At 39.9% G+C, this 16,022-nt stretch overlaps 1 protein-coding gene across 1 annotated transcript in view; it reads right to left on the bottom strand.

The window, feature by feature from the left end:
- Positions 1 to 12,502: 12,502 nt before the first annotated feature.
- The window catches only part of LRRC2 (leucine rich repeat containing 2), a 64,511-nt gene continuing 60,991 nt past the window's right edge, over positions 12,503 to 16,022 (bottom strand). Inside the window, exons 8-9 of the mRNA XM_027671026.1 lie at positions 14,237 to 14,373; positions 12,503 to 13,217 (exon numbers count right to left, since the gene is read on the bottom strand). Of these exons, the coding sequence (XP_027526827.1) occupies positions 13,168 to 13,217; positions 14,237 to 14,373 (187 nt within the window). The 3' untranslated portion in view covers positions 12,503 to 13,167. The remainder of the gene's footprint in view (positions 13,218 to 14,236; positions 14,374 to 16,022) is intronic.

The following is a 16,022-nucleotide window of genomic DNA, read 5'->3' as shown; positions in this document are numbered from 1 at the left end:
CCTCAAAGATCGTATAGTTCCAATCCCCCTGCCATGGGCAGGGACACTTTCCAAAAGACCAAGTTGCTCAAGTCCCCATCCAGCCCAGCCTTAAACACTTCCAGGGTTGGGGCATCCAACAATTTGTTCCAGTGTCTCTCCATCTCCTCAGTAAAGAACTACTTCCTCTTGTCTCATCTAAACCTGCCCTCTTGCAGTTTGAAGCCATTCCCCCTTGCCCTATCACTACAAGCCCCTGTAAAAAGTGTCTCTCCATCTCTCCTGTAGGACCCTTTCAGGTACTGAGAATGTACTACAACAAATTCTCCTTTGAGCTATCTACACGTTTCACTGTTGGAAGAATCAATACTAGTGAGCATTTCATCATTTTCTGGTGGAAAAACCTATTCAGCCAACCTCATGCTAAAATAAGATGCTTGAAAATGTCAGTGATTTAACGCATTTTAAACATCTAAATGCGTCGCATTTTATTTGTAAATGGATCTCACTATTTGCTCAAAGATACAACATCCTCAATGTGGCTCACACTTACTACATGTGAGCTGTGCTCAAGAACATGTCACTGTGCTGTAAATTTTGATTTCTCCCCAGCCTGTGCCCCCGAGCCTTCTTTCCTCCAGGTTGAGCAATCCCAGCTCCCTCAGCTGCTCCAGACCCTTCACCAGCTCCTCTGCCCTTCTTTGAACTTGCTCCAGTACATCAATGTCTTTTCTTGCAGTGAGGGGACCAGAACTGAACACAGGATTTGAGGTGCAGCCTCATCAGTGCCAGGGAGAGCAGAAGGATCCCTTTCTAGTCCTGCTGGACACACTATTTCTGATATTGGCAGTAACAGGAGCAAAATAAGAACAAGGCTTGCCTGCTACACGAATTAAAAGCTATTAAACCTTTTTTCTTCTTTTGCTTTTGGTGTTGTTGCCCATTTTGCACACACAGCACTGGTGGCAGTACCAGGCTGCTGGACAAGAGGAAGGAAAAAACCTCCCCAGTTACAACAACAGCAGCAATCCAGATCTTGACAGTAACTTATGGCAAAGTCAGTGAAAGTACTGGAAACTAGCACTGACAAAGGGGCTTTAAATGACTCCTTTTAAGTTTTTAAATTAAAAGGGCAAGCTGGCTTTTCCTTCATGGTGTCTTCCTGGCTAAATTTTTCAAGACAAGCAAAATGTGTGATTGGGTTTTACTGTGTTTAAACAAGCTTATGCTACTCAAACAGGTGGTGTTATAAACCCACAGTTTAGAAAAAAAAGTTTAGAATTAAGAGGACGTTATTAAAAGCACTTAAAGGTATCAAGAAACTCTCTGGAGAGAGAATGTCTCTTTTTTTGACATTCAGGCAGAGGTACCTGCAGAATCAGTGCCTGAAGCCTCACACAACACCTCTCAGTCTTCAGCTGCAAACATCCTGCAGTACTTATTGTTTGTACAAAATGGAGTCTATTTGGAGAAGAAGCCAGATTGTAAGGACCTCTTTTTATCAATAGAACTCTTTTTAAGCACCTCCTTTTATCAATAGAACTCCTTTTTCCAGAGAGCATTCTACCAAGAGCAGGCCAGTCTGATGCTTCTGTAAAGCAGTTGATCAAAAGGGGCCTGGCTATATGAAAAATAAATACTGAGAAAAGACAACTTTATCCAGCTGATATCCTTTGAACTAACGTTTGACTCCTGCAGGGCACTGGGTAATGAAAGCATAACTTCAAGTATGAATTTGCAGGCCTCGCTTTAGTAACTAGAAAGGTTTCTTCAGATTTATAGAATAAATCCTAGACCATGCACAGGCAAAGGTAAGGCAAATACATTAAATATGACAGTGTAATGCAATGCAAAGAGCTGGAGACAATTTCAAAAGTGCAGTGCACAGCTCCACATATGTGTGGTTTGTTGGTCTCCAGAGTACAAGGAACACTGAAATGCTGCACTGAGCAATTAATAATACCATACTATAGTTTCTTTTGTGAGGGAGAACTACATTTTCAACAGCAAAAATGGCGAGAAAATAATAGATTTCTAAAACAGCTAAAATGCGCTGAAAGTATCTGCAAACTTAGCAAAAAAAAAAAAAAGGAAAATAGATCTGGTCTAAAAGACATGAGTGAAAAAAAAGAAAATATTAATGTTCTTTTTTTTAAAATTGTCAAGAAAAGCAATACAATAACCTTGTGAAATTTATACACCAATTACATAAGTCAGTTTACATCTTATATGGCATTAAAGCAGTAGTAATTATCACACTGTACTCCTCTGTCTTTTTGCTGCCACACGATAATTTCTGCAAAACTTCCCATGTAATTGAGGCAGGTAAGGAAGGGGGAAGAGGGAATTGCTTGGATTTCTAAAAACAAGCTTCAGCTTTCAAGTTAAATCAGCGAGTTTCAGAAACCTCGCGGGAGAAAAGTTACCAAGGATGGTGTTTCAAGTGTTCTGATGAAAGCTGGTTTCAAAGGAGTGAGGCACTCCACAGAAGCAAGAAAACATAGAGGACAACTGTCCTACTACAAACACCCATTTAAAAAGAAAAACACATAAAATTCATGTTGTGTTCTTTAACTAAACTAATCTGGACAGACACTAAAATGCAGACAAGTGTATAGCCTAAGGCTTGGTGCTGCAAAAGAAGTTGATCTATATGAATGTATGTAATTTACTGAAAATTTCTACTCTGACTTCAAAAGTGGATCTTGGCAATACCTTTCCTTTGGAAAAATGCCACTGATTTCCGAGGTGTGAATTATATGGAATCAAAGTATCACTGCAGTGATCCTTACCTTCTAATAAGCCTTTCTGCATCTAAAGTGTGACAAGGCTTTAAATTAAAGTGCTGGATATTACAATAATCTTCCGTAGCAGTAATGCTGGGGAGGAAAATCTCCGTGTCCTAAAGTGTTCTTATTAAACACAATTCCTAATAATTTGATCAAAGCCTGTCTGAAGTAGCTGTGAAACAGGAGTAATGAAGTATGCAACATGTATTTGTACACCTCCAGGCCATCACACAAACCCCAAGGATGAGGCAAACAGCGACACAAAACCCAGGTTTTGTTTCCAAAACTCTGAACTGTACTGTCACATCTCTCAGGCAGTAGATGGGTACTCATTTCATTCAGAGAGAAACACCTCAGTTTTGCAACCTTTTTTTTGGACTTTCCCTCTCCCAGAGCCTCAAGTTTCCCTCTCCCTTCACGCTGCTTAGCCTGAAAATACCTCATATTGCCTCCTAGAAATTTAGAAAATGGAATAGGAGAAAAATGGCGTAAAACTGGAAGGTCTTAAAAAACCCCTAAACCTTGTACTTTGGATTGAAGTATTGAACCATATTCCAAAGTGCATAAGTGTCAATATTATCTTCCAATCAGCTGATATTTGATGCTGTATTCAAAATTAAAACCTTAAGCTTAAAAGCTAAAAAAAGTGTTGAGAATAGAATAATATTCGCCAGTTTTCCCTTCATATAATCTATAAAATCAGTTTTGGTTAAATTAAAGTTTCAACAGAAAGCTGCTCCTGAAATATTTATCTCCCTACAAGTGTTGGAATATCAGTGAATTCTCAGTCAGTGGTTAGTTTGCCTTGGGTTTTCTTGTTTCTTATATTTTTATGTCTATATGGCTTTCAAGAAGGTCATAAAGAATTCATTGTGAGCTTTTGGGGAAGGGAAGTGAAACTATCAGCCAGATATGAAAGTCCTTGAAATTAGTAACTGCCCAGAGCATGAGGGATGGACCACAATTCCCAGAAGATTGCTTGCAAAATGCAACACTTAAGTATCACAGACGTGGCTTCCAGAGTTAATTCCTGTTTTGATATTACAGAGGTGCCAATTACAACTGTTATTCTGATAGTTCACAGTGGCACTTCCCATGTGTATCTGCTACATCGATTTTAAATAGATCACAAAATGTCAGGAGCCAGGTCTGACCTACAACTCCTTCACAACCTGTTTGCTAATGAGTCAAGACTGTAGTTTGCTGAACATCTATTTCAGGTCATGCTAGAAGGTGTTTTCAGAGAAAATGCTCTCCTAAACCCCTCTGTGATAGTAGATACAGTCAAACAGACTGAGGATTTGATCTAAATTAAAAATAACCCTCAAAAAAACTTAATTCACGTCAGTTCCCTCAGGTGGCAGAAAGCAATCTGAAAAACTAATTATTCTGATGTACCAAAAAGAAATGACTGTCAAACTCTGACCAGGATATCTTATTAGTGATTTCAGAGATTTCCTCTGAAATTATTCTCACCTTCACTTGTTCTTTTATATTTAAAACTATTTTGCTTGCTGACCAGAGCTTCTCAGACCTCCCCACCTTTCAGACTTGATTTTAAACACGGTAAAGAAGCTGCTTTTTCTTCACTGATGGTTTTTGGGGTTTTTTTAACACCAAAAGCAAAACACCTCTAAGAAAATCTGTAACATCCAAGCACAGGGTTGTTCCAGCTGGTTGACAAGTGTCTGGCTTTAGTGTAAAGCCCTGTAGTTTTAAGGACAAACAAGGGAGTACATTAAAACACAGGGCATTTGCTGTGCAGTTTCCATAAATTTAGGTTAATAGCAGCCTGGAGAAGAGAAGACTGAGAGGGAATCTCTGCAAGGTGTACAAATACCTCAAAGGCAGATGCCAAGGGGATTGTGCCAGACTTTTTTCAGCGGTGCCCAGTGACAGGATGAGGAGCAATGGCCACAAAAAGACAAGAACTTCCACCTCAGCATGAGGAAAAACTTCTTTACTTTGCAGGTGACAGAGCACTGGAACAGATTCCCCAGGAAGGTCATGGAGTCTCCCTCTCTGGAGAAAATCAATCCCCACCTGGACACATTCCTGTGTAACCTGCTCTACCTGACCCCACCTTGGTAAGAGGGTTGGACTGGATTAACTCCAGAGGTCCCTTCCAACCCTAACTATTCTCTGATTCTCACCATTCAGCACCAAGAGATATGCAAGAGAGGCCTGAAATATTTCTACAAGCGTGCAAAATATCTGCTGGATTTCCTTACAAGGCTCACATGTATTAATCCAAAGATCTGATGCAGAGTATAGTGATACTGGTTCCAGCAGATGTAGATGGAAGCAGTTCCAGCACAGACCAAATTTCTCTGTTTATTGAAGTACCTTGCAATATCTGCAAATGATGATGGATGCCAGGCAGTATTCACTCATGACTTAAGATATTATTTCGTCTTAGCTCTCCTGAACATTACTGCATTAGAGAAATATTCCATCAGGATTTATATTCTGTTTGTCAGAGTTGACAACACAGAATATAACACCATTGAATTAAATCTCCCAAGCTGAACCTGCACACAGGCCATACAAACAAACTTTCAGCAGTGTTGAAACCTTACAGAAGGAATTGGCCACATGAAGCAAAATAGTTTTCAGGACAGCTGTCCTGTTCCTGGGTCACAGAACTGTTAAAGATAAGGGACCTGTGGGCGTCACCTGGTCTAATATCCATGTTCTAGAAGGGTCATTTGGAGTAGAGGGTCCTGGACTATGTAGAGAAAGCTTTTTATTTTTTTTTATTCTCCAGGGATGGAGAATTCATCACTTCCCTGAAAACATGTGCAAGTTCTCAGTAACCTTCATAGTAAAAATGTGACTCCTGATGTTCAGGAAGAACCTCCTGTCAGTCCATTTCTCCAGCCTGTTTCTCCAGCATTTTGAGGTCCCTCTGGATGGCAGCACAACCCTCTAATACATCAACTAGTTCTGCCAGTTTTAAGTCATCAGCAAGCTTGCCAAGGGTGCATTCTGCCCCATCGTCAATAATAGTGATAATAATTAATAATCTTCATTATTAATGAAGATGTTAAACAGGATCAGACATAGTTTTGACCCCTGGGATCACTGCTTGATACTGGCCTCGAGTTAGACTTTGAGCCACTGATCACCATCCTCTAGACCTGGCCATTCATATGCCAGGCCAGTCATTTCAATGTGGAAGTTTACCAAGTTGGTCAAGTGTGAACTCCTCTTGGCAAAGCCATGCTAACAACTCCTGATGATTTTCTTGTCAATGTACCTAGAAATGGTTTGCAGGGATTCCGAGTTCTCCTTCTCGCCCTTCTTGAAAATTAGGGTGGCATTTGCTTGCTGCCAGTCTTCAGGCATTCCTCCCAGTCACCATGATCAGAGAATACTGGGGGTGGCCTTGCAATGACATCAGTCAGCTCCCTCAGCACTTGCGGGTGCATCCCACCAGTGCCCATGTTTTTAGGTGTGTTCAGTTTGCTGAAGTATTCCCTGACCTGGTCCTCATCTATCAATGGTGCATCTTCCTCACTCCAGCCTTTCCCCCTCTCTCTGGGATCTGGGATACCTGAAGGCTGGTCTTTCCAGTAAAGACTAAGACAAAGAAGGTGTTCAGTACCTCAGCCTTTTCCATGTCTCCACCACATTCAGCAGTAGGACCACATATTCCCTAGTTTTCCTTTGCCATTAACACATTTATAGAAGTGACATTCCCCACCAGTTTCAACTCCAAATGGACTTTTTCTTTCCTAGCCATGCTTTCTTCTGCATTCTTGGGCAGTGTCTCATTGTTCCTCCCTGGTTACCTTCTCCTGCAGGTATACCTCTTCTGTATGCTTTTTTTTTTTCCTCTTAGAATTTTGACAGGAGCTCATTGTTCATACCCACAGGCCTCTCCGAGTTTTCACTTGACTCCCTGCTCACTGGAACTGCTCTTGAGCTTAGAGAAGGTAATGCTTGGAGACCAATCAGCTTTCTTGATCCCCTATTTCTTCTCAGACCTTATCCCATGGGACACTTCCAAGCACGTTCCTGAAGACACCAAAATCTTCTCTCTTAAATCCAGAGTTGTGTTCTTGTTCTGTTCCCTCTTCACTCAGAATCCCAGTTTCCACCCTCTCTTAGTCACTCCTTTAACTTTCACACCCCCAGCCAGCCCTTGCTGTTTTGTGAATACGAGGTGCAGCAGAATACCTCTTCTGGCCAGATCCTCTATAATTTTTACAGCAGGAATTTTCCATTTATTTTCACCAAGAAGCACCCTGATGTCCTGTCCATCCAGCAGAAATTGGGGTAGCTGAATTCCTCCACAAGGCCCACAGCCTGCTAATGTGAGGCTGTTTCCAGCTGTCTGTTCATCCTCATCAGGTGGTTTGTAAGAGACACCTACTGCAGCATCACCCTTATTAGTCTATTTACCTACAAACCCTCTGCTGGCTCCTCATTCATCCCCAAGGAGATCTTCATGCATCCCATCTGTTCTCTCACATAAAGGACAGCCCAACCTCCTCATGTTTTCAGGCTGCCCTTCCCAAAAGAGCCTGAATTCCCAAATTGCAGCACTCCATCCACAGGGGCCATCCCACCACATCCTCCTGATCCCGATGAGGTCACAGTCCTGCAACTGCACAACAGTCCTCTAATTCCTTGTGTTTACTGCTCATCCTGTGTGCATCAGTGTGCAAGCACTTCAGAGAGGCAAAAACACAATTAGGTTTAAAAAAGAAATTAAAGGCTCAATCTCCTTTAGTTCCCTGGTCGCGTCAAGTGTTTGTCAGTAGTGGTTCCTGAGGATATGTGGAAAAATGGAAAAATTGTCTTAAAATTGGACATGGATTTTTGATTATCTAACAACTGAACCCACCTTCTCTGAATAGACAGCAGACATATGACCTGCTCTACCTCTCTGGGGCCAGGGAAGCACCGCAACAAACTCGGCATCAACTTATTTTCAAATATTTATCTTGACAGAAAGTTATACAGAAACCACAGGTGAGATATTTCAGTTTTTTAAATCAGCGAACACGGAGTAAGAATGAAACACTGAATAACATTTTATCAGCTTAAAGCCCTACAGTATAACATATTGGTTTTTTTGTAAATGTATTATTTTGTGTCATTACATAATACACAGGACTTATGGCTGACTGAGCCTCAAATTGTCTGGATCTTTGCAAAAAATTGAAAAAGAAGATGCAATGTTGTGTATCTAAATTTGAACTTAAACATTGATTTTGTATAGTCTAAAACTGATTTTCAGTTCTGCAAGCTGATGTTCTCCCTTACAGATCTATTCGCCGGGATTTGACAGCTAATTTAATTACTTTATAAATGTCACCATTGATTTTAGGAAAAAGCTGGAAGCATTAATGGAAAATAGAAACTCTGAACACAGCCAAGGCAATATGTCTAAGATGTAATTGCATTTTAGATATAAAATGCATCTTTACAAAGATTTTGCTGAACCTGAAGTGGTTACGTTGCAGCTGGCAACAAGAAAACTGAAAGTTCCAGGGAGCAGTAAGAGACAGTAATGATGTTTTCGTATTAATGCCAGTTGGCAGATAATGAAAACACCATGCAGATCCCCTCTTCACACCAAGCAATACCATAGTTGTTAATGGAGCAGTGGAGTGAAGAAGAGAGTGAATACAGTCACAGCTGGAATCAGCCCAAGCAGCAGATTCAGCTGTTGAAAAGAGAGGAGACTTTGCCTGAACTGCTCAGGGTACAGTAGTCACCTGAGTGGGGCATAACCAGAGTTATATAGTGTTCCAGTTCTTCAGTTTATCAGGACCAGTTCAAATGAGGTCTCAAAATCAGGGGAATAGAACCCACTTTCCCACTATGAAGAAGGAGCTAATCTGCACCAAAAAAACATTAATGTTGTTAGTAATTGGTGAGTTCTCACTGAGAGGCACTGAAGCACCCATTTGCCACCTGGACAACCACTCTAGAGCGATGAGCTTCACTTCTCTCAGAGAAGTTCCTGGAGCAGATCCTCCTTGAAGATGTGCTAAGGCACATAAAAGATAAGGACATGTTTTGAGGCAGCCAGCATGGCTTTACTGAGGACAGATTGTGTTTGACCAATCCAGTGGGCTTCTGTGATGGAGTGACTGCAACAGTCAACAAGCAAAGACCAACCAATGTCCTCTGCCTAGACTTCTCCAAGCCCTTTGACACAGTGCCACACAACACCCTTGCCTCCAAATTGGAGAAAAACTGGACAAGTTGTTTTAAAATTGGACATGGATTTTTGATTTGTGAGGAACTGGCTGATGGACACAGCCAGAGAGCTGTAACCAGTGTCCAGGTGGAGCTGGTCACAAGTGGTGTCCCTCAGGGCTCTGTCTTGGGACCAGTGCTCTTCAACACCTTCATCAGTGACACAGACAGGGAGATCAAGTGAAGCCTCAGCAAGTCTGGAGATGACATGAAGATCTTATAGCAGCCTTCCAATACCTTAAGGGGACTTATAGAAAAAAGGGAGAGCTACTTTTTATGCAGACTGATAGTGATAGATCAAGGGGGGAAGAACTTTAGAATAGATTTAAATTAGATATTCTAAGAAATTCTTTACTCAGAGCATAGTGATGCACCACAGCAGGTTGCCCAGGGAAGCTGTGGGTGCCCCATCCCTGAAAGTGTCCAAGGCCACATTGAATGGGGCTTTGAACAACCTGGTCTACTGGAATTTGTCCCTACCCAGGGCAGGAAACATCAGGAGATGGAACTTAGATCATCTTCAAGTCTCTTCCAACTCAAGCCGTTCTCTGATTCTATGAAATCATCCTTGGACCAGGACTTAGAGGCTACTAAAATTGTCCCATCATCAAGAAAAGAGCACTCCCTGTTTGTCATTTTGCTTGGTGCTTCCTTTGCAGAAAACAAACACAGCAAACCAGTTCTGGTGTTGCACAAATGCTCAAGGGGAAAAAAAAAAAGAATATATTGTCCAGTGTTAACTGTAAATTTTAAGCCAATAGCTGCTGTAAGACTATGTTGTTCTTAGGCACTCACTAATTAAATTTCCCGGTATTTACTGTCTTTATAAGTTTGTCTTCCTAGATTACACTTGGCTGTTCTTAAAAACTGGGCCACATTGTAGAACAAGGAAAAGGAACACAATTAAAAGCAATTATCTGATTTACTTTTGCACACTGAGCTGATGTGTATTCTAGAAGACATATTTCAATTGCTCCAAATCTTTGAAACAGCAGCTACTTGCAAAGCAGAACAAAGTACTGAGTTTTAGGGAGTGTAGTATTTGAACAGCTGTGGACAGTGCAGTGCAGAACTAAAAAACACATTGCTTTCCTTTAGGAATGTGTTTGACATCATAAGCTTGTAAACGGCAGAAATTTCAGTTGGCACATAAAATTCCTCTCATTCATAAAATTGTTCACCTTCAAAAATCAAAAAAGGAAGTATGAAACATGCCAACAACAAAAATCTCTTCTCTGGTGGTGTTGTTTTCTAGCGAAAGATAATAGTTTAAAACATAATTGCCAGTAAAACAGTGGTTGCATAGAAAAGCAATAAAATTAGACCTAATTCAAAACAAGGTGTCTTTTGACATACAGATTTTTTACTGTGGTGGATGACACTAATAAAATTATATTTAAAATCATGTGATGAGTATGGTGTTTTTACTGTAAAGGACATAGAAGTAGAACTCAAAGGCAGTTATGCTGAAATTAGGAAATCAGTAATAGCTGGCACTACCCATTGGACATCTCAGGTGTAATCAGCCTGGAGAAGACACGACTTGTTGCAGCTACCCAACATAAATTGGCTTATGAGAAAGAGGGAGAAAGGTTTTTTTTACCTGACTTTGTAGTGACAGGGCAAAGGGTAACAGTTTGAAACTGAGAGGGGGTAGAATTAGGTTTAGATTGGGTCTGAGGAAGAAATTCTTTACAAGAAGACTGGTGAGTTGTGGATGCCCCATCATGGGAACTGTGCGTTGTCAGCTCAGACTGGGCTTTGAAAAACCTGACCCAGTAAAAGATGTCCCTGCCTGTGACAGAGGGATTGGGGTAGATGATCTTTGAATGACTCTTCCAACTGAAACAGATCTGTTATTCCATGAAAATTAGATTCACAGATGCCCAAAGTCAAGCTGGAGAGCATCGGCTGGATCCCCTGTGTACCACTGGCCTTGCATTTTACGTGACTTAATTGTTACAGGAATTTTTTTAAGAGAAGTGCTAACCTGAACTTAAAGGTTGCTAGTGGCTGAGAATTTATGAGTCTTTTATAAGTTGTCTCATGGTTACTTTTACTGAAAAACAGAGCTTCTGTTTCTGGTTCAGATGTGTGAGTTCAAGTTTTTGCCTTCTGCCTCACGTTTGCTGCTGCATTAAAAAATCCTGGTTTTAAACTGTGAATTTGCATTGAAAAATATTGAATAAACGGACTTGTGAGCAACACTGCCCAACCAAATTAAAAATGCATGGGTTTTATTTATGCTATTTGTTTTTCCCTGACTGTCCCCCAGTTTATCTGCACCAGTCTTACCTGTGGACAGCAAAAATCTCTCGAGTAAGATTAGCTGCAATGCTAAAAAGTACTTATACAATGTCTCTATTCAAGTACTTTCTGTCTAAATATCCAACAATTCTGATACTAGAATTTGCACTAGCACTTTTGGTTTTTAACTATGTTTGCATCCCTAGTTTTTTGTAAAGTTGCAGCTCCCATAAGGTCCATGTCAGTTCTATAAGCACAGAGCTTGTGATTTCCATTCCTACAATTTTCAGTGGATATTAGACTATGAGAGAACTCTAGAAATAGAATTTCAAGCAATGTCAAAACAGATGTCTTACAGAAGTTTATTACACCAGCATCAATATTTAACCAACCAAATGTATAATTTCAATAAAAGAAATTTGGTAGGGTAGTTTCACATGGCCTGATTTCTCTAAGCCCACTTTGGTTGCCACTGTTTTATCCTCTTTCTTTATCTAATAATAATTTAAAGCATAGTCTTTTATTATTCTAAGATCAATGTCATTTTTTCTTGGAGTTTTTTAACTTTCCCTTAAATCAAACCTTGTTTAAGATCTGCTTGAGTGGGTTTCATTTAGATAGTAATATAACTGCAGAAGTTTGCAACTGGGATAAAAAACACACCTATTCTCTTCTTTTAAAATATTGAATGCTAGAATGTGAAAAAGAAAACATCAAAAGCAGTATGTTTTTCTTCTACATGGAAGTCTGAGGAGCATATCCTTCATTGCTTTGTTTTTTTAAATACGACTGACTTGAGTGGCATTCTACTACATAAAGTTGAAAATACTCCATCTATAACAAAAAAAACTAAGATGCAAATATCATCTCACTTAACTGCACTCATAAGTTTAGAACCAATTAAATTATTTAATTTGAGTCTATTAGGGTCTAAATTCTCAAAATCTCAATATTTTTAGATTAAAAAGTATTGATTTATTAAACAAAAAGTACATGTAAAACTAGGTTTCTGAAGGCCTACACTATATACACTTAGATAATTATATATAAACAGATTATTAAACAGTAAGCAACATAACTTTTTAACAGCAAACTTATTCTTACAAAACTTGGAAAATGCCAATAAATGTCCACAAAATCCTGTAATCTGAAACTGTTAATAGAAGACCTTTATCATCATTCTACTCATAGCATTAGCTCATACAGCTTAGTGCTTAAAATCTTATTTAATACGCTAGTATATTATAAGACTGCTTAGCACAGAAGTTTCAATTACATTGGTACTTGAATTTGCAAACAGGTAAAATCTTATAATATGCTGGGGAAAAAAAAAAACAGTAAAACTGCTACAACTTTCTACATAAAAACTTGTTGAAACTTTAAAAAGTGAACTTTTTAAAAAAGAAGGACAATTTTATTGCAGAACAGAAAGTAAATGCCAATAACTATGGGTGTGTTCTTGCTTTGAATATTGTAAATAGCAAAATGTGTTATTTGGTCTTAAAAAAAACAACAGATCACATTCATTTCCTAAATTAGTCTATCCCCTTTTATAAAATCAAATCTCTTTATAAGATCATGTTTTATGTTCCAGTGTTTCAACTGCAACACAGAATGTCTCCATCTTTCATCTGTGCCTGTTTGTATTTTATCATAATGAATATTTACTTTCAGCAGGTCTATATGCAAATTAGTGGCTGCTGCTGTTGAACTTGAAAATAAATATGTTGACTTAAAATGTGAAACAGCATCTTGTGAAGGCTCTACTGCCCCTTGTTTTTATCTGTAGTTAGTGGGAACAACTACAGGAATAAATAAATAATTCCTTATGATTTTGATGTGATTCTGGCCATTTATATTTTCCAGTGTTTACTATTCAGGTGGATAAAAAAAGAGTTATTCAGATATCCACTAGTGATTTAGAGGTTTTTGATGTTCAGAGCTGAAGGCTGAGCAATACTTTCGTAGTGTAGGAAGGAGTAGACTCTGTGAAAAGAGAAAAAAGAAATACATCTCAGATTTTAGCTATGTAATCCAGCACAAATAAATGAAACCCTTAGCTAGAAACAGCAGGGCTTGATTTTATTTCAAAGATCTACAAATGATCTCTGTGACTTCACTTTAGAAATACAGAGCACAAACACCAAAGTGCTCAGATTATGGACATTAAGGAACAAAAGTCCAGCATCAGAACATGAAAACTATTCTGAAGCCACATCCCGTGGCCTTTCTTCATGTTTCTCTTTTACCAGGTCTCACAGGACCTCACTGTACAGATCACTGAAATGATATGCAAGGAATGAAAAGATACCAAAAGATTCATTCCACAAAAAGTCATTTCTACATACAAACTCTCAAAGGGATTAAAACAGAGCCTAGAGGGTACTCTGGCTCACAGGAAACTCCCTTTGTTTCCTCACATTTTACTAAAGACTCAAGAGATTGACAGTTTCTTAATGATGGCAAATATAAGACAAAGTGGCAAAATAAATTAACATGCAAAGCTTCTGGTGCTACGTAATAAAGACAGAAGCAGAGATTTTACTATGAATGTACAGTGGTTAAAGAGTTAGTAGTACCCTGATACAGATAATATTGTTAAAGAATGTTCTACCAATACAAAGAGCCTTTCATATATATATTGTGCCTCTTTTTGAGGAGAAGAAGCCCTTCTTCAGGAATTCAAAATCACTAATGTTAATCCCAAGTGAGGTAATTGAATCTGGAGAATGAGAATAATCTTTGTATACATTATTAATGAATTAATGCATGGACAAACACACAATTAACTTTGTATACATTAGTTCAATATCAAGTGTCCCAGTCAGAGCCCAAACTTTTCACAAAGCCCATTTGGCATTTTCACTTATTGGTCTTATTCTATACCATAACAGACGACTGTAGTTTAAGGATATATTGCTTGGTCTCTCAAAAATAAATGTTCCCACCATATGTCTGCATTTATCTCCAAGGCAGCAGGAAGCTTATTGCAGGTTAATACATACCCCTTTCCTTCAGGTCTTCAATGTATGCCTTCATAAACTCTTTCTCAACTTGCTCACGTTCACGTTCCGTTTCTATGATTTCTTCAGTGTCTTCACATACAATGGTTTCAACTGGACTGTTCTTGAGACTCACGAATCTAGACAGAGATCAGCACAAGAATATAGGCTACAGGCTGCTGAACATCACTGGCCAACATAAATGACATTGTAGGAATTGCTACTGGAACCAGAAAGAGAAGTGCAAAGAACATCAGCTCAAATTTGCATCACGGCATTGTTAGGATACGTCTATTGTTGGAAACTCAGATTTCACATGGCACCTTCTCTATGCTCCACTTTCCATATAAAAATGATTGGATTTATCTCTTCCTGTCTATCTTCATAAATCATTCTCTGTAATAACAGGTATGTTTCTTTATTATGGAACTTCTGACAGACTACACTGTAATTTCACATCTGTTGATAAGCAATACAAACTCCATCCCAACAACATTGCCTAGCAATCTGGAATTTTGCCACTATCACTCAGGCAACAATACCTACTTCCGTCTTTTGGTTGTTATCTCTTTTCCAATGCACGCCTGAACTTGCATTATATTGTATTTGCAGGTTTCCTAAAGCTACATTTTGCTGGTGAAAAACTAGGTGGTTACACAAAGAACTTGTGTAATGTCCAAATTCAGTGCGCAGCATCCTGAAAATCTCTGATTTTCGTTCCAAGAAAGGAAAAAAGTCAACAAAATTGTTACTTTCAGAAGAACAAATGTTTCACCAAATCATGCGGCTTTCTAAAATCTCATGCATTGCTGTGAGTTTGTGATCAGTGGACTTTGGCTGCCCAGGTGTCCATCCAGCTCTCTCTCTCCTTCTCCCCAGCAAGACAAGGGGAGAATCATAGAATCATAGAATCACAGAATCAGCTGGGTTAGAAGGGACCTCCAAGATCATCAAGTCCAACCCTTGATCCAACCCCGCTGTGGTTCCCAGCCCATGGCACTGATGCCACATCCAGTCTCACCTTAAAAACCTCCAGGGACGGAGAATCCACCTCTTCCCTGGGCAGCCCATTCCAATGGCTGATCACCCTCTCTGCAAAGAAATTCTTTCTAATCTCCAACCTAAACCTCCCCTGGCACAGCTGAAGACCCTGAGCCCTCTTGTCTTGCTGAGAGTTGCCTGGGAAAAGAGACCAACCCCCCCCCAGCTCCCCCCTCCTGTCAGGGAGTTGCAGAGAGTGAGGAGGTCTCCCCTGAGCCTCCTCTTCTCCAGGCTGAACAGCCCCAGCTCCCTCAGCCTCTCCTCACAGCACTTGTGCTCCAGTCCCTTCCCCAGCCTCGTTGCTCTCCTCTGGACCTGCTCCAGCCCCTCAATGTCCTTCCTGAGCTGAGGGCCCAGAGCTGGACACAGCACTCCAGGGGTGGCCTCACCAGTGCTGAGTCCAGGGCAAGAATCCCTTCCCTGGACCTGTTGGCCACACTGTTCCTGAGCCAGGCCAGGATCCATTGGCCTTCTTGGCCACCTGGGCACACTCTGGCTCATGTTCAGCTTCCTGTCAATCCAGGAATAGCAGATTAAAAAGTTGTAGGTTGAGACAGCTTAAAGAGAACCTCATACCTACGCACAGAAGCAAAGCAAAGCAAAGTAAAAACCTAATTCTCTCTTCTAAACAAGTGGTCTAGCCACTTCCTGGGAAGCAGAGACTCAATACATGTAGCTGGTTTCCTTGGAAGAGAAAAATCTTAATAAAGGATGGCCAACCTTCCTTCTTCTTTCTCTTGGCTTTATA

Source organism: Neopelma chrysocephalum, unplaced genomic scaffold, assembly GCF_003984885.1.
Source record: "Neopelma chrysocephalum unplaced genomic scaffold, ASM398488v2 Primary Assembly neopelma1_97017, whole genome shotgun sequence".
Classification (NCBI taxonomy): Eukaryota; Metazoa; Chordata; class Aves; order Passeriformes; family Pipridae; genus Neopelma; species Neopelma chrysocephalum.
Note: the sequence above shows the minus strand (reverse complement) of the source record. Positions and strands in the feature narration are given on the sequence as shown.